The sequence below is a fragment of the Aquila chrysaetos genome, chromosome 5 (genome assembly GCF_900496995.4).
Source record: "Aquila chrysaetos chrysaetos chromosome 5, bAquChr1.4, whole genome shotgun sequence".
NCBI lineage: Eukaryota > Metazoa > Chordata > Aves > Accipitriformes > Accipitridae > Aquila > Aquila chrysaetos.
This window is the reverse complement of record NC_044008.1, coordinates 68,490,246-68,514,432: the sequence shown is the minus strand read 5'-3', so window position 1 is coordinate 68,514,432 and position 24,187 is coordinate 68,490,246. Positions and strand designations below refer to the sequence as shown.

Sequence of the window (24,187 nt, the reverse complement as noted above, 5' to 3'; positions counted from 1 at the left end):
CCTGAAACACCTTTCCTGTTGCTACAGTTGATATTCTCTAACTAAGAAAGGGGAAAGTAAGGAGAGACATGAGGGAAACATTGTGACCTGCCTGCAGGCAGTAGTTGCTAGCTCTAAAGTCAGTTGCATGTGGCAAGAGAGCCTTGAAAGGATAGGATGTAGTTTCTGCTGGAAGGAAGAGGCTGTGGGAAGATAGGGTCTGAAATTACAGATGACATCTTCTGTTAGCCAAACTAGTATTGTTGGAAAATACAATTCAGTATGTGCGAGGCTTTAAGGATTAGTTGTGAAGCATTCAGTAAAGTCAAAATGTACTTAATGGGAAAAAAAAATAAATCCAGTTCTCTTGTAGGCTTCCAAAACTGCACATATTTCATGAAAAGGGGAAAATATTGTTAGGTAACAGCTTTTTTCCTACTCTTTTTTAGAAAGGAAGTCTGAGAGGCTGATGGAACATGCCTTACTCAATGACGAAAGTGAGTGAGATGAAGTCTTGCTACTGACAGGGCAGGTGCCTTTCTGGGAGGGAAAAGAAGAAAGCTCCTGGGAATTTTGTGGGTTCCAGTCCTTGGTTCCAAGGGATCTGCAATTACACAAGACTGGTAGAAATACTGGGTTTTCATGAATCAGTAGAAGTGAGGTGTTGGACAGATAGTCATGCCCTCAGGCCGGGGTTGTTCCACATAGCTGCATTTGCTGTGATAAGAGAAGGGTCTTTATTTTCCAATAGGACTGTGTAAAATGACAGCTGGAACAGAGTGTTCCTTTGGGGCTCTGGCAAATGACTGCTTCAGTCCTTTATGCCAGCCTGTTCAGTAAAAACCTGGTACTGTTGAAGAGGCAATGATATTATAAGGTCTGACCTCTTGTGTTGTGGGAGGCAGGTTTTAAAGGCTGTTCAGCCAGGAGGTGGAATGTGGCTAGGCTGCTGCCTGAAAGCAGATCTCCACTGGTTTGGCTCACTGCTTTAACCCTCTGCTTTCCAGAAGTCCTGAAGGAGATCCAGAGTACTCTGGAGGGGGGCAGAGGGTGAGTATCAACCAACTTCTGTTCCTAGTGGGTGGGGCTGGCAAGGGAGGGCATTTCTAGTTGGAAAGCAGGGGGATGCCCAACATGATGGCAGGGATCCTTGTGCTGGAATCTGGTCACATATGTGTCCCACAAACTACCAAAGGACAATAGTAAGAGAGAGGCAGGTTCTCTTTCACATGTTGTCCCTTGACATTTTTTTAATGAATAATGCTTTGTCTCTTTCTCTCCGAAAAGCAGGAGAGATCACATTCCCACATCCCAAAGGAACAGGACTCTGAGTATTCGCATACAGGTTTCTATTCATGTCAACCCATACTGATCTAAGGGCAGGCCACATGGGCTTAGTTGGCCGAGGATGGGACTCTGGAGTTTTAATCTGTCTTGACACTGTCACTTGGACGTGTTCAGTATCTCTGCTCCCATTCTGTCTATACAATAGAGCTAAGCTACCACCGTGGGTGCGGGGCTTTATCTTGTCTCCCTAGAATACTGATGTTCAGGTGACAGGGGCTATGGAAGTGTAGACAAAGGACTACTGTTTGCAACGGATGCAGGAAGCTTGGTGGGATTGGTAACTGCTGGTGTGTACGGATAAGTGACTGCCTGACATGCTCTGCTGTGTGCGCTTCCTCTGGACACTACCTAATCCTGGTCTTCTGTCAGCAGCTGGGAGTGGATGGGATGATACTGCATTGCAATAATGAATCTTTTCTTGTGTCATTGCAGGAGCTATGCAGAAAGAAATTTGGCAAGAAGTCCATTAGGACACGGACTAAGTAATGGAGGAGGTAGGTGAGGCTAAGGATATTTCAGGCCCAGTGAGACAGCCAAAGGAAGCAGAAAGTAGAATGAAGTTTCTTTATAAAATTCAGCTTGTTCAAATGGTTTGCAATAGTGCAGAACTGTGGTCTGAATTTTCAGGATGGGAATCTGCTGGCTGAGGGATGTACTAGCACTGTTCAGCACCTTGTGCCACATGAGTAAATATGCTGCATCAGCTTTAAAGGAAGAGCTAAAAATCCTTTGAAGGCTCCTGCTTAACTCTTAGCCTTACCAGAAAGCAAGCTGGAGAGGTAGCTAGAGCTCATAGCAATAATCTGTTGAGTATATCAACTCATTAGCTCTCATTAGCTTTCAACTTCTGTTTTCTAAAATGGCTCTTGCATTCTTCTATCCCAAAGCAGATTGACCAGAATTCATCAAGGAGTTTCTGGCATTGGATTGAGTGCCATAACACTACTGATTGGGCAAACCGTCCGTGGGGAGAGGGCACCACTGCTCCCTGCATCGCAGGCTAGTGAGCTGCAACTTGCATGCATATGCATGCCTGCCTCTGCCTCCCCTTTTAGTGCCTCATTAGAGACATCTCCTCTTGGAGCCCGCCTTGCATTAGGACAGAAGTGGATCGCCAGGTCTGATGCACCACAAGCCTCTGAGTACATCTAACTTTTAAATGTTTGCACATTTCTCTTTTCTACTGGGCTGGATTTTAAATTATAAACATTACTGCCTTGGTGCAGGATTTTAATAAACGCACACTGTTACCTCCAACTGGTTTAAAATTATTTTTTGTACAATTTTTTAAAATCTCATGGGTATTTCAGTTTTAACGGAAACGTTTTAGAAATTTACTTTTTAAAAAAAAAACATTAAATAATATATGCTAGATTCCTGTTACTGCTGTATGTGGTATCTGAATGAGTAATTTTGGTTTTTATTTGTTATGGTACTGTTAACTAGCTTTATGGATTTGGGTAGAATCTATTTTTGTAGCCATTCAAATCAGAGGAAAACTAATTGAACTTGATTTTTGTTTCAATGCTACATTGCTCTTTTTTGGAAATAAAACTCTGAATTCCCTTTTGTGATCCTTGTCTGCTCATATCTATTCTTTTCATCAGCAGCTTCTTTCACATTGGCAACAAACAGGCTCATGCCCACTTACCCCTTGAAGAAGGTGGACCTGTCGCCCTCTGAGCTGTAGAGGCAAAGAGCACTCCTGGAGATTAAGTGGCCTCATTTAAGCAAGGTGGTGGTTTGGAGAAGATGCCTGTGGCAAGCAAACTGATTGTGTCACTGTCCTGCAATCCATACATCGTGTTGCCAGGAAAGGACACTGGTTCAGATTATAGTCCCTGGAAGGTGGTCTGCTAGCTTTCCTGAAATAACTTGTGTGATAACACACTGAAGGGAGAAACAGTTGATCTGGCAATGCTGCTGTACGAGTCAGCCAATGGATTTTGAATTGAAACTGGTGAAACTCTGTGTAGAGCAGTTTGTTACCCTTTAATTTTTTTCATTCCTTTGTCCCTCACCTAACACCACTTTCTTCTTTTCCAGCTAAGAAAAAAATCAGAGTATTCTCTGATTTCTCTCCTCTAACTTGCTTGTTAGCACTATGAGAGTCAGGGACAAAGCACTAAATCCTCCCAGACTGGGTGCTGAGCTGTCATCCTTGACATGCTTTGGAAACCTCTCCTTGGAAGCCCTCTTGTTTTGGGCTGCTCTGTCTTTATCTTCCTGAGCAAGGCAGAGGGAATCCTTTCTCTCCTGGAGTAAGAGGGTGACACTTTCTATTCTGCAGGAGAATATGGTTGCAGAGTTGCTGTTGCTCAGGTGGTGTTTCAGGCACCCTTCCTTCTAGAAGTATTAGTATCTCCTTTGAGACTTAATTTATTGCTAATGAGGTTTTAGAGCACCTTCTCTCCTACTCAGCATGGTCTGACAAACTAGTTTCCATTTCCTTATTTCTACTGGCTTTGTTATTTCCTTGTTTCTATTGCTGCAGGATTGAGGCTAACAGGAAAGTGGCCTGCTGCTTTCTACCTCTTGTGCCAGGCACTGATGCTGCAAATTTACAGGAAGTTATGGTTTAATCAGCAGCTTCTGAGCTGGTGTGATCCTGTGCATGTGTATCATCCTGGTGCACCCAGCTGCTTCTTTCTGCTCCTTGCAGATGGACTGATTCTAATGCCTTTTCTGAGTATTTCATTTGCTGGCAGGCTTGGGGTAAATGACATGGCAGTTCTGCTCAGAAAGGGCAGAAGCAATTTATAACTTCTCCCCATTTTCACCCACATAACTTGAAAAATCCAATGGGTCCACTGAAAGAGTTAGACAAGTCACAAATGCTGTCATAATTCGTACACCTTAAAGTGAATTTAGATTTAAAAACAAAACAAATTTATCCAGGCTTCTTGTTATTTTCCTTAAAGCACAAGCCAGACTGTTAAAGGGATTGAGTAGTTTAGGATGTGTGCTAATATATGGCAGATTTTTCCTAGCAATGCTTTGAAACCTACAGCTGGCTGAAGGATTCATTGGAGTAAGCTGCTTGACTTAATTGTTGTGAGCAGAGGCATTAAGAATCCTTTTAGAGCTGCTGTGCCTAAAATGCAGGAGAAATAGCAAAGGGGCAAAGCAAGGGAAGACTGGAACTCGTGTTGTGCTTTCAATTATATTCTGAGCTGAGCAGGAGAGGATGGAAAGGCTCGTGACATTCAGAATTAGGGTGTATTTTTTGTGCTGTCAGAAAACCACTAGCAAGTAGAATCAATGATGGAATGAGATGTTCATGAAGGATGGAGTCTTCAGTGAACGTCTGTAAGCAGCTTTTGAATGTAGTGGGGAAAAAAATCCCTCTGCATCTCTTCCCTTACAGGAATTGCCTTTTGAGCCTTGCTGTTACCCTTAGTCTGCCCATCAGCTGACAGTAATAATAATAGCCTGTTTCTGATCAGTGGATTCAGCTGCTGCCAAACTCCTTAAGTTTTGTGCCTACCTCTACTTTTCACTTGAACTCCCCTTGTCTGGGATCTCGTAGAAGCTTGCTGTCTCCAAGAGCTAATGCTTAATGCTTGGAAGGACTCTGAGGGCTCATTGGCCCTTATTAATGTTACTGCCAGTCAGGCTTTGGCAGTGCTCTCCCCTTCTGCTTTATGCAGTCTCATTGGGGTCTGGCACTGTAAAGTGCCCCTTCACTGCAGGAGCTGAGCTGCTGTTAACACTGGCTGCCAGTGCTTGAAAAAAAATCCTTTCTTATAGCCATGCTGGCAGCATGTTCCCTAACCATTGCAGACCTGTTTCTCTGCAGAGGGGAAAGTCTTGGATCACAACTAAAGAACAGCCCAGATTTTCCACATCTGAATACACATATTGGGTACCTAATATGGGACACTGTTTTATAGTGGCCTGAGTTTTAGGTCAAATGCTTTCTTGTAATGTGAGCTCTTTTATAGGGTTCCATCTGTGGTGCCAAAATTCTCTAGTCCTAGAAAAGCTTGGCTTGAGGCTCTTTTTTTCCCCAATAGTAATGCAAGCTTTCCTGAGATGTTTAGCAACTGAATGTTTGCTGAATTTGTCTAACAATTCTATTAGAAGAACATAATGTTGGAAGGAAAAGTACTTTTCATCTTAGTCATAAGGCCAGAGGCATGTCTGGTTAGTGAGAGAATGAAATTTTTTCACAGCTTAATTGGTCTGTTTCTTAGAATATGGTTTGTATCTAGTGCAGCTAGAATAAATGTATGCCTGGACCATAATCCTAAATTCAGCCTGCAAAGCATGTCACTGCCTATGTGGCCTCATGAATTGGGATGTCTTTAATAAGAGCAGGACTGGGATCTGGTGTTGAATTGGCATGGCTGAAGAATGAAACAGACTTTAGTGGAAGTTTTTTTCTAAAGCCCAACAGTCCTTGCTAAACCACATTGTTTGACTTGGTGATCTCTCTCAAGCAAAGGCCAAGGTTGTGTTGCAAATGTAGCTGATTCCCTGAGGTAAGCCAGCTGGAGAAGACTGATTCCTTCAGTAGCTGCCACAAGCCCTCGGTCACAGAAAACTTGATGCCTTCACTGTCAGCCGCAAGCCCCAAGTGCTTGGATTATTTCCATGCAGCAAGCACATCAACCTCTTCCCCCAATGTGATAATGACGGGGTGTTTGGCAAGCTTTCCAGATTAGGTGCAACTTACAAGAGGACTAGCAAAACCCAATGTGAAAACGCTGCTGTAGCAGTAAGATGGCCCTTGAGATCATCCTGCTGTTGATTAATTTGTTCCAACTGTTGCCTGGGTAGAAATGGTCCCTCTCAAGCACAGCCCCTTGCCAAACATGTCTGGGTAGTGGTTTCTGGTTGAGGAAGGGCCTTTTCTTCATGCTGTGCCTGTGGAGGTGGGTAGACTGAGGTGGCCTGGAGTTCTCTGGTGGCAGTTGCAAGCTCTACAATGATAATAGTAAATGGTTGCAGGGAAAGGGGATTTTTTTTCTCCATTTAACTACCTTATCCTTTAGTTAGTCTTCCCTGCGGCATGGGAAGTAAGCAACTGAAGTAAATGCTCTTCTCAGTGTGAATGGTCATCTTCCACTGACTGGCTGTGTGTGGCCACAAGACTGCATAGGCTTACATGGCAGGAGAGAGGGCTGAGGCCACAGCTGGATGTCAGCAGAGAGGGGTGAGTTTCTTCCCTTCTTGGCTCAGTGCTCCACAGCCACCTGAGAGGTGAGTCTTCATTGCTTTTTATGCTTCCTGTCACTATGGCCTCTGTTGAGAGACGAGTTTCCCGAGTGGGAGGGCTGAACCTGCCCTCTCACAGCTGTTGCAGGGTCTTAGCCCTCTCCTGTTGCTTCGCCTCCGAGCCGTGACAGCCATGAGCTAAGGGGTCTGGCGGTGCTTAGGGAAAACGCTTCGCCTCGAGTGCTGTGCGCCCGGCTCCCTGCCGCCCTCCCCGGCGGCTCTGCCATCGCCTCAGTGCGGGACGCGGCGCCTTTTCCCGCCCTTTCCCCCGTGTGGCGGAGGCGGCAGAGGGCGCTGCCGTCCGCCATGGCCGTTCCTGTCAGGCGGCTCCGCGCAGGGCGGCGGGAGTGTCCTTAGGGCAGCTTGCCCGTGCGTGCGGACCATTGCACTGCCGGCTCTCTACGGGTGTGCCACTAAAAAGTTTTGTCTTTTGTGGTAATGGTGGACCAAGGGCTACAGGAGTCCAGGGCAGTCCCAGGAAGCACTTTTGTCCCCTAAAAACATGCTGACGTGTCCTGGGTGAGATGCTGCTCATGGCTGCCACCATTGAATGCCTTCTGAGCATGGTGTAAATGCACGAAATACTCCACCTTCCTGATACTTTACCCTCAAGCTGGGCCCCAGTGTCCATCCCCTGCTCAGCAGAGGGTCAGCAATCCTGTTCCTTATACTGCCTTTGCAGCAACCTCTGCTTTTGCTGCCTAAAATAGGACTGTGAAAGCTACAAAGCAACAAAGGTGGGAGATGGGAAATTCAAGCAAGTGGTCTCTTCCACCACCAGCTCTGAGCAGAAAAGGAGACTGCCCTGGTGCTGGCAAAAGTCATACCTGCAAGGTCGGTCAGCTGTGCCAGGGACTCCAGAGGGACTGACTTTCTTGTAATGAAACGTGGTTGTGTAAACAAACTCCTCATTTTCCTCTTGCATCTCATGAAGGTGTGCTTTTTATAAATGTTGGCTGAACTCAGGGGATGATAGGAGGAGGGTTGCTGGGAGCACAATAAAGACAGGAGAGCTAAAAGGCTCCCTCCACTTGTGGCCTGTTTCAGTAGAGAGGAAAGTAGCTAAAAAGGTACTTTGATGTGTGGCTGTTACCACTGCACACCTCTTCCCCAGCTAAATGCATAGAGACTGCTGCTCTCCAGCTCTTTTGTGTCTAGAGCTAATTTATATTTTAAAATGGCTTTTTGGTGAGGGGGTTCTCTTTAAGATGAATGGTCCTTAACACATGCTGACAGCAGCAGGGAGAGTCACCCTAGGTAGGAAGGACCTGTATCTCCATAGGCAGAGCCCAGCCTGTCACTGACTCCTCTCCTTCAAAAGATATGCATCTCTTCTTACTGTATGCTCCTGTGGCAAATGACTCTGTATATTATGTGCTTCTTCCTAAAGAAACTCTGAATGTTGTTCATTTGTTTAAAGTTAATGTCCTGTTCTCTGCTTAGTGCAGGGACTTCAAAAAATGAAGCTCGGATTCTGCTCACAGTCTCCTTCCTTAAAGGGAACGTAGCTTTATCAAATTGCTGTGCTGAGCCCTTGAAAAACAGGCTGAGCTTTTAAAAAAACCAAATCTGCTACACAAGGACATCTCTGAGTCAGCTGTTACAACTCAAGTCCTGATGCAGGTAAGAGTCTAAGGAAGCAGAGAATATGGCAGGTTCAAGTAAAGGCTTAGTGTTATTTTAGGAGAACCTGCTAACTTAGGCGGTATATTGAGTTGAAAGTGGTTTAAGCTATTGCTGAGGGAGCTTTATTCCAAACTGCAAAGTCTGAAGATTACTGGATTTGGAAGAGCGTCTGTCCCGTTGGCCACAGGAGTGGAATTTGGGAGACGTATTCTTAAAGGGTGTGATTTTTCCACAGACAAGTACATCCTCTTGTCTTTATTCTGACACAGATAAGAGCAGATGAAATGCAGGCTTGTGACAAAAGGAGGTGTGATAGCCCTTAATTGGTTTGATGGCACAGTTCAGACCTGATATTTGCCTGTACTTTCATTATAGGAACACATTTTGAATGCCAATGAAGAGTAATGAGGACTTTAAAAAAAAAAAAAAATCCGTCTCAAGGAAATTCAGTTCTGTCAAGTTAGGGCTGTGAGGCACATTTTCTGGAAATAATAAAACTTAATCACTTAAGTGGTAGTTACCTACCGTGGAATGAACCTTTAAAAAAGACTGGTTTAATTTTATACTTAGTTGACTTGTTGGAGACTCCACAGCAGGTGGCAATGCCTCAGTCCTAAAGGCTCAGGAAGCACAGAAAGACTTTACTAAAAGCAGTCTTAGAGTTGAGGCACTATGACTTCTGTCATGCAACGTTCAGGGTCCATCCTGAAAAAGGCTTGTTTTGACTATGGTAAGTGGAACGTAAGAATTTCAAAGTGAAATAATATCATGTCATCTCTCTGAAGTGCATTGCACTTTCAAAGACTCTAACCTTGGGTTGGATAGAAACCACTCCTAGTCTGTTTCAACTCTATTTAATGATGTTGCATAGGCAGATTCCTCCCTACTGTTCTCTGTGCCCATTCAGATGTTACTTAGAGGTTGATTTGTTAAACCATTAGAAAACCCTGTTTGAGGGTAAGATCTTAACCTAGCGATTTTTTTTTAGAGCACAAGAAAAATGCTTATTTCTCAGCAGCTATCATCACAGCCATGAATGAATGTATCAGAGCTCCATGTGCCTCATTAGTTAATAACATGGGAAGCAGGTACCATTAACACTGGTAGATTTTCTTTGACAAGAAGCAGTAGATAGTGGCTGTGATCTTTTCTTGTTTCATCAGACTGAACAGACTTGGTTCAGCAGTTTAACTTGCTCACTGATATGCTTGTCTTAAGACTGCTTATGCACAGAAAGGAAACTTTGCATTAGAACGTATACTACATGGAAGTGACTCAAATTCTATAAATCATTTCCTTGTTAAAGTGATATCTATTGAGAGGTATTTATTACTTACGAGGCTATCTCCTGTGCATAGGGACAGATGAGACCTCTCGTAAAATGAATGGGGATCTATCTACAGAAGATTAAGGAAATTAAATATCTGCAGTGGAATAGAGCATGAGGTACTGATAGGCTTGTTAATATTAAGTGGGAGAAAATGTTCTTCATCCTATAAAATAAATGGCAAGTTTTGGAGGCAATTCCCTTGAGAAGAGTCTGAGTGTGTCTTCTAATGCCTGGCTAGGCAAACCATTCCCAGTTTGTCCCAGATCTTTGGTAGCAAAGCATAATAAGAGTGTCTGTGCTTGCAAAACTGTAAAGGCAATATAACAGGGCACAAAAAGCACGAGTGGCCCAATATCACACAAAAGTTTCTGTTGTTCTACTATAGGATAATCTGCTTTTGACAGAAAATCTGTCAAAGTTTCAGAACCAAACCTTCTTCTAGGTACTCTAACCTCCCTGTACTCTCCTCCTTATTCCCTTCCAGAGCTTAGGAGCCCTAAAAGAGTTTCATATCTGTGGTGTTGCTGTAAAGAGCTGTTCTGCCCTCCTGTGTCACTTGTTCCTACTCCCTTTCTTCTCCTAGTACATATTTGTCCTTTTCAATTTTATTTTTAACTATGGTAAAATTTTGCTGAATCAGTCAACTGAACCAACGGCTTATGATCTTGCCTTATGATCTGGAGTAAGGGAATAATCAGCACAGGCAATTGCAGGCAAGCAGGCCCACTCATTTAAGAGAAAGCTCAGCATTAGATCAACTAACCTGTAAGGTCAAATTGCACTGAGATGACCACCAGAACTGGTGCAAAGGAAACACCTGAGGAATACAGAAGACACTGGAAGGAAGGAGTGGCCCCTTTCAGATGGCAGTCTGTCATGGTTTAACCCCAGCTAGCAACTAGGCACCATGCAGTGGCTCGCTCACTTCCCTGCCATCCAGTGGGATGGGGGACAGAATTGGTAAAAAAAAAAAAAAAAAGTAAAACTCATGGGTTCAGATAAAGACAGTTTAGTAGGACAGAAAGGAAGACGATAATAATAATAATAATAATAGTAATAAAATAATTGGAATATACAAAACAAGTGATGCACAATGCAATTGCTCACTGCTTGCTGACGAATACCCCTCTAGTTCCTAAGCAGCAATCTGCCCCCCTGGGCCAACTCCCCCCAGTTTATATACTGGGCATGACATCACATGGTATGGAATATCCCTTTAGCCAGTTTGGGTCAGCTGTCCTGGCTGTGTCCCCTCCCAACTCCTTGTGCCCCTCTAACCTTCTTGCTGGCTGAGCACGAGAAACTGAAAAATCCTTGACTTAGTGTAAACACTACTTAGCAACAACTGAAAACATCAGCGTGTTATCAACATTCTTCTCATACTAAAGCCAAAACAACACTATACCAGCTACTAGAAAGAAAATTAACTCTATCCCAGGACACGGTCATAAAGTCAGTTTAGCTGTAGTATGAAACCTCCCCCTTAGCTGCGTGATTCCTTCTATCTTTATCTCTGCAAGCTTGTTAGCATCTGCTGGGGATTTTCAAATACCTGGGTGTAATCATTTCAGTCTGGACAATCTAACTTTCCACTTTGATTGTTTGATTTATACTTCAGGGGCTATGATGCTTTCTGCAGAGAAAGTAATTTCTCATGGGAGAACAGGCCCTGTGGGCAGCCACACACCAAGGCTGTAGCCCACACAGTTGGAAAGTCTTGCATTCACGTATAATTGGTTTGAAAACCAGTTCAAATCCTGGGCATTTCACTGACTCAGATGAGTTCTGTATCAAACCCACAGTTCCCAGCTATGCAGAAAAGGGGAAGGGGAACAAGGACTGCTCCTTATTTGAGGCCACCCAAGCACCTCAGTGTACCCAGTAAAAAGAAAGTATGATGGAATCACAAACGTCACATCCTCTTTAGTTATACTCTAGCTAGTACAGGATACAATAGCAGTGAAGATGCAGTAGAATAACACATGGGCCTGTTTGCTGGTTTCTAATCATGCCAGAGTTCCTGCTGTTGCCATTACTCTACCAGTTATTGACTGTTGTTACCTGCTCTGGTTACCAAAACAGGAAGATTAAAGTTAGTACAGGCTTGCCTGGCCTTGCATCTTCAGTTTGCTCTTTTTAGACACTAACTACAGAGGTAGGTCAGGGGTTTAAAAGGAGAAGGCCTGAGCTGTGTCTTAGTACAGTGCAGAGTCTTTTGGCTCAGACCCGGATAAAGTCCGTCTCTCCAGCAGGGTGTAATACCATCTGTACAGTGTGTTGGTCTGTTGTTCTGGCTGACCTCTGGGCAGGGGCCATGGGATGCTGGCTTCCAGTGTAACAGGATCATCCAGCCTCATTGAATGGCAGACAACTGGGCAACAAAGTGCTCCTGAAATATTCAAGGAGGCTGTTTTAAACGTATGTAACTTAATTGTCTTGGTTTCTTCTTGCAGTCATGAATAGTTTATTTGGTTTCCTCAGGTTATTGCTGGGGAAGAGGACCTTGGAGACTTTCTAGCTCATCTTAAAACAGCAGGCAGGAGAGAGCAGAGGCCTTACTGGTTTGAAGCAGTAGGAGGCCAGGCATTCTCTCTCAATAGCCTCGGGTACAGGCTCAAGGGAGAATGTTTTCTGTCAGTATGAGGCAGCATGCGATATAGAAGGAACAGAGCAGATATTTTATATTAATGCAATGAGACCTAGGGGGGGGGAAAAAAACCCAACAAAAAAACAACAACACAAAAGAGAGGAAGAAACTAGCCTTATGGGCTGCAGGGTCCTGACTGGATTGTTAATTCTACTCGCTATAGAATGAAACCAAGAGAAGACTCTATTTATACATTTATCAAGTTTCACCTTAAAAATAGTTAGGTATAACATTTCATTGACCAGCCCTGTTACCTGAACTATTACCAAACAAACAAGGTTGTTGTGAATTTATGCAGTGTCATTTCTCTGATCAATCATGACCAGTTTCTATTCTCTTATTCATGTCATTTAGCCATTCTTTAAAATTGAGTTACCTTCTTACCTCTCTTTTCTGCAATAGCATCAATGCTTTTATTTTATGTAGCTGACATAAGAATTTGCAGTGAAAAGGTGGGTCTGATGTGTTACCACTCTCTAATAACATTTTAAAATAATAGTGGCTGAATACTAACTTAAAAGACATGGTATTTTGTGTAAATGAAGGAATCTTTAGGAAACTGGGGAGCCTTGTACTTTCTCAAGGAATGTAGCCTTGTGTTCCTTCCATCTGCTGCTGGATTCCCCACTCAAAGCAGTTTCTTTAAGGTAAAAGGGCTTTTAAGTCAGAGGACGTGGCCAGCTGGAAATTCCCCTTGGTACTGGGTAGCACATAGCTGGCAAAGCCAGCGTACTTCCCAGCTCCTTACTGCACCCAGCACTGCCTTCTCAACCCCGTGTGTCCAGACAGAAATGGGCAGAGAAGGGCAGTAAATTTGGAGCAGTGCAAACAAGATTTTAGTTCAAAAGATGACTTAATTGTCATTGCATGTACCAAATGTTGAGGGTGCTGTGCATGAGGGCAAGTTGTGTCCGTATTCATACTCTTGTCTGAAGTGACTCTGTCTTGTTATTGAAGCAATGATTTGGGCAAAACTACATGGTAAATCAGTGGTTGAGGTGGGCATTGAACCCAAGTCTCGGGCCACAAACTCCACTGTCCAGTCTGCTCAGGGATCTAGAGCTGAAATCTGGAAATGTTTCATCTTACCTGGTGCTTATGTCCTCCTCCCTTAAAAAGATATGAACAAACTGCCAGCATCTTCCTAGGAGCACTTTAAAAGACAAACAAATGCAGTGTTTAGTCTATGCAGAGAATTCAGGTTAGAGGTGCTGAGGCAGACAGGCTTGAGACTGAGGTGGAAAGGGAATATTTGCACAGCATCAATTTAGCCTTTCTCATCTCGGTGTAGCTCAAAGCAGACAGTAGTCTGATAAGAAAGTAAACATGATCAGTACCTTCATCTTGGTCATCCTCCTCAGGCAAAACCCAATCATACAGTCTGAGACTGAGACTTCTGACAAATCAAAGAAATCAAAGAAAGAGCGGGCTCCAGTTCTGCCTTGGGTATACACAGCCTTGAAGAGGCTCCAGCTAATAATGACATAGAGTTTGTTAGAGTCACTTCCTCCTCAGGAACTGTGAAGGGTTGGATTTTTCAGAGAGAATTCTCTTCCCCGCCATGCACACATTAGAAGTTTAGAGCTAAGAGGCCTGCGGCTTTTTTTCCAAGATTGGATAAGGAAATCATGATCCAGATAACATCAGTCATTCTGGGCTTTACAAAAAAGATCTCTCTTTGCAGAGAGGGATAGAGAGTTATTTATAAATAATGAATAAAATAACATGATGAAATTGTTAACTAAGGTGTTGCTCTACAGCCTCATTCTTATAAGCTATGAGAAGTGGACCATCCAGTGACAGAAAGCTTAGGTAAAGTGTGTTTCTTAAGTTCTCCAGCTCAGCGCCCAGTTTTTGAAGGCTCATCCACTAAGAAGCAAAGACAAAGTACAGTACATAACAACCAGGGAGCTCTTGGAAGGAGATAGGAAAACAGGCTCCACCCAAACTAATGCTGCTAAGCATCTGATATCTTATCTTAACAACACTCATCACATTTTATGTTAGGGTCACTTGTTCTGGTTGCTGGCCACACCTGAGTTTATCTTGTTTAATCTCCAGCTCCTCTGGAAAACCTTTTTGGGAGGGGATAGGGGGTAGAAGGGGACTTTGCCTCTTAAAGAACCAGGGTCATCCTCAGAGTAGTTAAATCCTGCATGACCATGCTGTCACCTCGCAACATGGTGAGTGCAGAGGGAGACTGCATGTACAGACTAGACTGTGTGCATTTGTGTTTGCCCTGTTACCTGCTTTCTTGAGAAAGACCTAGGAAGGGGAAAACCATCACTGAATTAGACAGCAACATTGCATGGACATAACCAACTGCTGCAAGCAACCTTGACCTGTCTGCAAAAGTTTTGTTTAAAGGGGATCATGGCTTTATTTGGAAATTCAAGTTGAAAGGAGAGTTAGTCATTCTGCTTGATTTGGACTGAGATTTAGGCATAATGAGGACAAAAATGGTGCCAGTTTTGCTGTCTTTTCAGTGCTGAGCTGGAAACTACTTTTCTGTTGTCAGCAGAGAGCTTGGTATTGGCAAGGAGAAGAGAGCAGAGGCTGAGCTATCCATGCTTGGCTTCCTGAAATAAAACTCCAGGGATGCAGAAGAAAGAAGCCTATGATTTAATCCTTTTCACTAGCCTAAGCTCTTATTTAGATAGTATTCACGGTGCCTTGTCTGGTAGCCTCTTAGGTTATAGCAGACATGTTTTGGTATTGGAAATGACCTCTCCTTTTCAGTCTTTCTTTGGAGATGTACCTAATCAACACCACATCTGAGCCTGATTCTTGCCTAGGTGAAATCCCACCTCTTCTTTTATCCAAAACTCTGCCAACCAGCTGGTGATATTGCTGGTTGAAAAGTTCAAAGGTACCACAAGAAAGCTTGAATTATTGATGCCACTTTCCTTCCATATGCCTGTAATCAGCTGCTGTTTGGGCACAGCCCAGCCAGAATTGATGTTAGACTCCAACATTGGGCAGGCTTGCAAGGATGCTGGAACAGACTCCAGGCTGCAGGGAAACAAGGCACAGGAGAATGAATATGTTACCATGTACATGAATATGACCTATGATATGCGGTACTGAGAAGCTCACCGGAATCAGGACAGACAGCATAGGTATGTTGAAAAAGTTACTGTGCAGAGTGATAAAGAAGGAGCCTGAGCAATTTGTACAGGTGAATGAAAATAGAAACCGTTAAGAATTAAGTTCCAAGCACTTCCCTTTAAGATTAAGAATTGTACTTTTTCCTCTGTATGAGTTGGGAGAAACCACTGTGTTTAGGGAAGATTAGACTCACTTCTCTAGTAGTCTTAAAATAACAGCATGAGTTATCAGCTCTTCTTTTTGTCTGTAGGTTCATGCTGTGTTCTGTCACTGAGGTTCTCCTTTCTCTGATGTAAAGTATTCTTATTTCTTCTAAAAGGGAAGAACAAAATCGAATTGTTCTTTTTCCTGTAGTGATTTAGATGAAGTTGGTATAGTGAGGGGAGTTGAAAAAATTATGAGCAGGATCTTTCACCTGCTCCAGTGTGTCCAGGAGGCAGATGGACCAGGCCAGTTAATCAAAGCAGGTCTGATGTCAAAGGAATTGTTTATATAAGCAGTGATTCATCTTACCATTCCCAGTAATAACAGTGGTGTTACAAAACAATATGCTCTAAAACACTGTCTCAGAAGAATTGTGAACTCTAGGTTTTCACGTTCTAACCTAGATTCAGAGTTTGGAGTCCTTTCTTCACAGTGAGTCAAACCGAAGTCCTGTGTCTAACTCCCTACAAATTTGGGCAGTGTTCCTGATCTTCCTCATCATCCAAGTATTGCAACATTTTTGTTTTGTGGAAGGCTTTAGCTTTCCAGTCACATGACTATCTAGCAGTAGCACATAAAAGCAGACCTTCAATTTTTTTTTCTACTGCATTTGGCATTGTAGAGAAGCAGTATCAACATTAAGCCCCCAGGAGGATAGAATATTAACAACTATTCTGTACTTAGGATTTAGGGTCTAATTCAGCTACCATTAATCTCAGTAACAAAAGTCTTGTTGCAGGATTTAGAGATCTAGGCCACTAGTATTGGTATATTAAGCGGCGAGGGAGGGCTGAAATAAGGTGACCAGACACCTATGTATTATAGAGAGTACTGTTTAAAGAGAGGGATAAAAGAAGAGGATTTGATGTTAAGAGATGAACTCTGTACTATGCAACGTATGTGTCCAAGATGTTTTGAATAGTGTCAACTCTAGACCAGAGCAAAAAAGCAAGTTTAGAGGGAACACTGAAGACACTGATTGTTGAGAAACCTTTAACTGTACATAACAGTGCTGTCAGGGCAGCAGCTTTTTGCTCAGCGTCAGAGTTGCAACTGAGGAAAAGGGAGATACTGTTTTTTCCAGTTGCAGAAGATTGGTCTGTCATGCAGAAGAGTACAAAATGGGTAGTATGCAAAAAAACCCATTTGCAATAAAACAATGTGCTTTATATATACCTAGTGTGCTTTTTTTAGAGCATCAGCCTTCCTGGACTGTGTAAATCTCAAATGTGGTTTTGCTGCCCTCCTTGGGGTGATTAAGGTGAGGCAAACTTCAATTCACTTAGTTGTTCTTTACCAGTTTGTTCCCAGAGCACTGGAATGTATTTTTTTAATGGCTTGGGGGGTTGGTTTGTTTGTTTTTAAATAACTTGTAAGGATGCTTGGACAAGTTGTAATCTGCAAGGAAGTCATGAGGTATTCTGGAGAGTGGATGGATTTCCATTCAGCAGAGTAGACTGTCTTCTTGAGGTACTAAATGTTAAAAATTCTCATTAGTTGTCAGTCTTTATAGTAGCTGCAAAGATTTAAAACTTTATGCTGAATTGTAATCTTGACTGTGTGCTCTTCCCCTGTCCCCCTACCTTAGGGCAAGGAGAGGCCTGTGGATGGAAGCAAGTTTCAACAAATCTTGGCCAGAACTCTTCTGGGCTTGTAGCATGTGTACAATAACCAGCAAGGGTTTACTTTCCATTATGGGGAAGAAAACATTTGTACCATATAGTATAGCTAATCCTCCCAGCTCAATCCTGTCTCTCAGGAATTCCCCACTGGCCCTTGTGTGTCTTTGCAGTCCCCATTACTGTTGGGTACAGCCGTCAGAGCTTGTACACTGCAACCATGGTCACCGAGATGCAGGGTTCAGAGCTGTGAGACAGGTAAATACGTCACCAGCATCCCATAGTAGCCCACCATCTGACTGAAGGCTTCCAGACACTGTATGTCAGCTTTTAAATAAATAACGGTTTGTGGAGTTATGATGACAGTAGCAATTAGTAACAAAATCTTGACTGCTAGGTCCTCTGTTACCTGTTGAGAGAAATTGTAAGGCTATGATGAGTGGAAATTTCTCTTCTGCCTGTAGAGAATCTATGGAGTTGGCTGAAAAACAAAGAGAAGGAGAAAGAAGGAGCAAAGGGAAAGAAGAGTTTAACAAAGAAAGAGGTGAGAGGACAAAATATATAATGGAATTTCCCTGTGTTCTGTGTGCTAGCTTGTTCCTTGCCCATCATTGGCTAATGTAATCTTGAAGCTAGTTACAAATGCCCCTAACAGGAGGCTTTTTACCTTTTTTTCTTTGGAAAGATGTTGCAGACTGTTGGGTTTTCTTGGTATAAGATTTTTCCTTAGTCCCATTTTCCTCCATTCACCTCCAAGTCTTCCTTTCTCTGGTCCATGATTTCCTTTCAGTTATGCTCTTACTGTTTTCTGGTTTGGACCTTTGCCTTGAAGTGTTTAGTGACTGGGGAATCAAAACCAGGCTCTGCCATTAGCACTTCATTCAGACAAATGGGTAGAAGTGGAGTCTGGAGCACAAGTGGTATTTTAGTCTGTCTGAAGCAACAAGAGGTTGACTCATAAAATAAAGGATCTTTATAACTGGAAAGGATAGAAGTGATATTTTCCAACAGGCTGAAAGGTCAGGACTAATCCTTTGGGCACTTTTATATCCTTTATTTCCTGCCTATGATTAGAGGAAGGATAAAGAGATAAGCAATACTGATTAACACTTCAAATACCGAACTTTTCCTAGACTGTCAGCTAGTAACAGTGCACTCGGGAGGAGTTGTGTGGAGATGCTGTTACATAGTGGAGTAGTATTTGCTTTTGACTTCTTGCTCAGTTTAGCCAGATCCTGGAAGGCATTGAACACTTGTTCATGGAACACACCATTCAAAACCAGCTCCATCATACTAAAAGAAAAGATGGAGTCAGGCAATTTCACAGACATGCACCAGGTCTGCATTAGGAGTTTTCTTTGGCATACAAACACTTGCCAGGACTTATGCAGTGTGTTTTCGCAGTACAGTTATTTATCAACAAAAATCCTGATGTAGAATCAGTTATAATGATTTCAAAATCCTATTGCTGTGGGCAACTAACATACGCTATCCTAAAAAAAAAAAAAAGCAATCTTCTGTCAGTATTTTATGTCTTCAGAAGCAATTCTGAAATGTAGACTTATGCTACAAAGTTAACCTAGTTTCAGCTGCCTTTTCCTGTGGAGATTATCAGTTTACAAGACTGGATTGTTATTGTTGTTGTCCACTCTATTATATTTCTTTTTCTACCACTTTATTTATTCTCTCTTTTTCCCATTCCTCATTAATTCTCTTATTTATTTAGCCTTCTCTCCAGTAAGATTTCAGGAGAGCTGTTCAGGGACAGACATTATTTGCTATGAGAGCTGGTTTCCTCATACATTTTGCTATTTGGGCTAAATTGAGTATGATCTGTTCCTTAATGTCCTTCTCTTGCACTGCAGAAAATTTAAAAGGTTAGCCCCTGGAAAATCAGATACTATTTAACTGTAATTAGGATATGTATTGAAATTTACCAAGTACTTATTTGTTTGTTAAGAGACAAGTGCTCAAATAAAAGAGGGAAGAATAATAACTAAACATAAAAAATGGGGCTTATATTTTTGCATCCTTTCTACTAATTACATATCAGCTCAGCTTGTACAGATTCTAGTACTGCAGTATCAATGTGGCTTGTCTGAGTTAATGTTTTTTTTTTTTTTTTTGGTTAACAATTAGTTGTGGTCTTTTCAGTTCTACTCAGCCATACAGCATCTACTCAGTATCATGTGTTTTCAACCTGCAAGCCAGTGTTGTTCATATAGGTCGAAATGTGATTCTGGATACCTAGGAAACTGAGTTAACTATTTACTGTTAATTCATTTAACGTAGATCATTAGATGTGTTCCTCTTTTCTTCAGCACGAAGAAGGTTATTGGAGAAGCAAAAACTGAAATAAAATAATCATTCTTTCTTAAACTACAGTGTGGCCAAACCTTTGTCAACTGTGGAAAATCATGGACATTTGTTCCATTGTCTGTACATGACTGGCCTCTGGCAAGAGTCCTAATAAAAGAAGAAAATAAGGGTGATTCATGACAAAACAGAGATTAATGTGGAACAGGACAGTCAGTTTGGTACTCCTCAGCTGCACAGGTATGGTTCTGCAAACATTTGTTTGGCTCTATAGAAATGAGGTAAACTACCGCTTAGGAAGATCTGGCCTCTCTTTGTAGCCTATTTCACAGCAAAATGCACAATATTTCCTTTCATAGGTGAATTCAGATAAGCCCACATATACTCCTGAACACTAGAGAAATGCCTCCTTCCCAATCCAAGACTCAGCAGAAAAAGTTTGGAAAAGAGAAATTGTTGAATTGTGAGAAAAAGGCAAGCTCCCCAGGAAATTCAAAGATCCACTGTGGGAAACGGTGGGAAGGTAAGAGTAAAGGCCAGCTGAAGGGCAAAGAGTCATTGCCTGAACAAGATGACATCATTGAAAAAGACCCCTTAAAAAGCCAGAGGCTGGTGAGGCTTCAGGGAGGCAAAGAAAATGGCCACAAAAAGTTATTCCAGGGAAGAAGAGCCTACAAGAGAAATGATAAAAGAGAATCTGCTTTGGGGAGAAAATATGGAGAACAGTTAGTGTCCAAGTTGGAGGGGAAAAAAGAAAAGGCCTGCAAGCAACAGGAAATGACATCAGGACTAGAAAGTGAGGACAGTAGCGATAAGGAGGAAAAAGCCACCACAAACAGCAAGAAATACAGTTGTAAAAAGAAGTGTGGAAAGCGTCTTGCTGTTAGCGAAAAAGTCACCGAGTCAGACTCTGTAAAGTCAATTGCAGTGCAAAGTGTTGAAGGATCTGTTCAGAAACATGACTTGCCGCAGAAGGCACACAGTGCCAGGCCTAGGGAAAAGCACAATGAGAATCACAGCTTTAAGGAAGCTTCTGAGCAAAAGTCAGGTTTTCAATCCCAAGGCAGTATGGCACAGGTAAAAGGTGACAGAGCTGGGAAAAAGCAAGTTGGAAAACATACCAGGATTATTGTCACTGAAAGTGCAGAAGAAAATATCCTGGAAACCTCAGATAACTCCTGCTCTGACTCCAGCAATGAAGGCCATTGGACCCCTAAAAAAGCTACAAAAGAGACTGTAGTGGTCAGCACTGCAAGCAGTGAAGAGAAGAGTAGCTCTTCAGATGAAGATGGCATCAGTGAGAAAGAAACCATGCTTGAAGATCCTCCTGTGGCTGAAGGAAAAGGCTACAAAGAACTGCTTGATAAAAGCAATGAAGCACCCAGTGAAACTGAAAGGGAGCAGGCGACCACAGATAGAAGGAATGAATCTGAGGATGAAGGCACTGACTTTGCAGGATTGGAGGCAGAGGAGAAAATGAAGAAGCAAGATGACATGCCAAGACAACCAAAATCTATTCTAGCTGAGAGCAGTGAGGAAGGTGATGTAAGCATTTCAGGATTCCAAGTTAAAAGTCTTAAGAACAGAGAAAATACCAATAATGAAGTAGGCAAGGAAAATATATTAGAAAATGGCAAAGTTCAAGATATGTCAAAAGACGCACATGATAATTCTAACAGCAATAGGGAGAGCAGCACTGAAGAGAGCATTGACAAAAGAAAAGAAAATGCAACAAAACAACCACTGCCTAGTGCTGTTAAAGCAAAACTCCACATTCACCTCAGCAAAGTACTTCAAGGAACTGAACGGGAAGAGAAGGTGAATGAAGAAGGCAGCACACTGGAAGATAGCCCTTTGCTCTCCAACCAGCAGAAAACATTGAAGGAGAAATATGGGAGGCGTGAGATTGCAGAACAAGGTAAAGTGGTAGGACATAGACAGAGGCACAGTTCTTCAGACTCCAGCAAGCAGGAGTTAGCAGTGATGATGCTTACAAAGAAATGTTCTTCTCAATCCCAAATCCTTCTCAATCTGAAAAACAAACATAAAAATGCTGAGACCAAACTATTAACAAGCTGTAAACCAAATCCTGTCCAGATGGCTTTGGAAACCAACTCTGACCTGAAAAATGTTGAAAACATCTGTTCAAAACCCATGACTCTAGAAACCCTCAGTACACAGAAAGAACCCAACATAGCTCAGAGTTTTGGAGAGAAAAGATTAAATCTTTCAAATATTTCAAGCTGCTCCACTATTACAAAAAAATCTGATAAGCAGTTCCTTGGCAAGAAGAAGAAAGTTGGAAAAGTTACTGGAAAAGTTAAACTGAGTTCAGGCCAGACTCTGGATGCAAAAAAAGAGAAAGCAGAAGAAGTGGTTGCAGAGGCACCTTCTGAAAAAGAAAATGTGCATGCTGGGAAAGGATCCAAGTACTTGCACAACCATTCTGCTTTTAGAAAAGTCACCAGCTGGCTTGGTCAAAAACCTGCCAAGAAAGCAACGCTGAAAGCTCGTCTTCTGAGCGTGGCACGTGCAATTGGTATTTCAAGATGGCTCTTGAAGAAATTTGGGAAGAGGAAAAGGAGCAGCAAACCTTTTGGATTCAGAAGTAGAGTGGCAATCCGGATTGTAAGCACTGCTGGGTGGGTTGGTCGGTCTGGCAAAGCCTTCACTGGTGCCACCGGACAGCTGGGGAGGGCTGAGTCGAGTGACAAAGAATCTTCGCCTCCATTAGTGGAGGGGGAATGTGGTCCTAGAATGGCAGAGGAAGTGGGACATATTGATTTGCCTTCTGCTGATTCCCCTCTTCGTGGAACCAATTCCTTTCCATACTTAATTAGCTTGGATGAGGAGAAGAACAATGCTACTGATGCCAAGTTTGCTATAGTATTCCCCAGAGTCCACAGCATGGTTAAGACAAAGAGCTCCTTATCCAGGGACTCTGAGAATGGTTATTCCCTAGAGAAACTGGGATCTCTATCAGACAGAAAATCTATGATGCCAGTGCAACAAGGTTGCAGATTCAAATGTGACCTTCCCAGACATTTGATGGACCAAAGCCCTCAGAGAAACAGTAAACAGGGCTTCCTTCCACATCCTGAAAAGGATCCAATATGTACACCAGATTATTCCTGTGAGGTAGATGTCAAAGAGGGTTCAGGTGTCCTCCAGACTGCAGGGTCCATAGTCACGCCTTGTGTTCACTGGTCTCAGCAGCAGGCTCAGGGATGTGATCCTGCAGCATGGCTGAACTCTGAATTGCTGCTGCCACGACTAACTGTTGAGAACCTAAGCAAATGGGCCATCTACAAGGACCCACATCTGACCAACAGCCATGCAATGACAGTCTGCAAGGATCAGTGGGAGGCCGAAGACATCACTGACAATATGCTAGAGATGGAATTCATGCAGAAACAGGTACAGGTGTTGCCTCCAGTATTGGAATGAAGCTGAACTTCTCCTGATTTTCAGTAATGTGTCTATGCATTTCAGGTGTACATGTGTGAAGACCACTGTCTAGAAGTTGAGGAGATTGAAGATCTAACCAGACTGGAGTATGTCTTGCCAGTGGTATTCTGCAGCTAATTCAAGGTCACAGGGGCTTGCTTGTTATCCTTCAAAGCTACTGTTGGTTCAAGAAGAGAAAGCACATTATAGATCCTTGGCTACCATGTGAGAAAATAGAATTAATGTGCTGAGTAGGTGATGCTCCATAGTAAAGCTAAGTAAAAGACTGAATTGCACTAGTTAAGTTATGGACCTACACTGAATCATGTGAGGAGGAGCACAGCTGCAGAGGGAACTCCTGGCTGTTGTGTATAGTGCATCCCCAAGCTCTGCTGCACAGAGAGTGCAGACTGAATCTCTGCAGTCACACAGCAGAGAGAGCAGCTCATCCTAGTTAGCAGACTTTCTTATGGATGCATCCAGAGAACTCTTCCTCTCCTGTTAAATGGTTCCCAGTCCTGAAATGGGTTCTAAAAAAAACCAAATATACTTTATGGGTAGGGGAAGTGAGGTTTAGAGGCTGATGTGACTTTTGTGGTGTTGCAGAGGGACAGAATTGGGAATTTGACATATCATTCTTGTTGCATGAAGTGGGTGGTAAGTCAGGAAGACTTGCAGGATGAGAGTCACATTTCTATGTTGTTTGCCTACTGACACTGGCATCTGTGGCTTTAGTGACTCCCATTGCCTTCAGCTATGGCAGACTTAGGCCCTACATCTTTAACAGCTTTTAAATCATGGGTTCACTGCTGTTGTTGAAAGAGAAACACCTAACACTGCTTCTCACACATGTCCTGCACCCTCTACCCTTGCCATCCTGTTGAGATAAACAGCTGTAAATGCTATGTGCAAGGAGTCGTGATCACATGGAGATGGACAGGCTGGATGTTCTGAGCTTTGACTGCTCTATTCTCTGCTGTGTTTAATCCTGGATACATTGGAACCGTGTGAAGGCAGTGAATAGTTTCAGATCCCAGCCTCCTACAAAATCCTTGGGAGGGCAGAAAGGTTAATATTAACACATGCAAGTGAAGTGTGTGGCTGACAAGTCCCTTCCTCTGTTTGTAGGAAAGTCTGTGAGAGCTCAGTTCTGCTGTGTCTGAAGAAGAGGTTCCATCGCAATCTTATTTATGTATGGGTAGTGGTGTTTTGGTTTATTTCTTTTTTTCTTCAGTGTTTATTCATTCTGAACAATAAGCTTTAAGAGAAAATTATTTCTATCATTCTATCAAGCTTTAATAATGCACTAAGTAGTTCAAGAGCTCGCTCATTACTGGGAACGGT

At 42.8% G+C, this 24,187-nt stretch overlaps 3 protein-coding genes across 7 annotated transcripts in view; all 3 read left to right on the top strand.

Annotated features, from left to right (window-relative positions):
- Positions 1-2,900, top strand: part of LLGL2 (LLGL scribble cell polarity complex component 2) — a 33,854-nt gene extending 30,954 nt beyond the window's left edge. Inside the window, exons 23-27 of one of the 5 annotated variants that reach the window (XM_041123413.1) lie at positions 429-476; positions 987-1,029; positions 1,270-1,324; positions 1,759-1,820; positions 2,217-2,900. In XM_041123413.1, the coding sequence (XP_040979347.1) occupies positions 429-476; positions 987-1,029; positions 1,270-1,324; positions 1,759-1,812 (200 nt within the window). In that variant the 3' untranslated portion in view covers positions 1,813-1,820; positions 2,217-2,900. Of the gene's footprint in view, positions 1-428; positions 477-986; positions 1,030-1,269; positions 1,325-1,758; positions 1,821-2,213 lie in introns of all 5 variants that reach the window. The other 4 variants (XM_041123412.1, XM_030013043.2, XM_030013042.2 and 1 more) reach the window with 4 other exon arrangements.
- An 8,976-nt stretch (positions 2,901-11,876) lies between these two features.
- Positions 11,877-22,902, top strand: LOC115340973. Its single transcript, XM_030013046.1, has 4 exons — positions 11,877-11,920; positions 15,077-15,268; positions 19,466-19,636; positions 19,756-22,902. Exon 4 carries the CDS (start codon positions 19,799-19,801, stop codon positions 22,841-22,843), a length of 3,045 nt encoding a protein of 1,014 aa, XP_029868906.1. The 5' UTR covers positions 11,877-11,920; positions 15,077-15,268; positions 19,466-19,636; positions 19,756-19,798; the 3' UTR covers positions 22,844-22,902.
- The window catches only part of MYO15B (myosin XVB), a 46,379-nt gene continuing 42,067 nt past the window's right edge, over positions 19,876-24,187 (top strand). The window contains exons 1-2 of the mRNA XM_041123408.1: positions 19,876-19,919; positions 23,972-24,035. The gene's annotated coding sequence lies outside the window, so the exon portion shown is untranslated. The remainder of the gene's footprint in view (positions 19,920-23,971; positions 24,036-24,187) is intronic.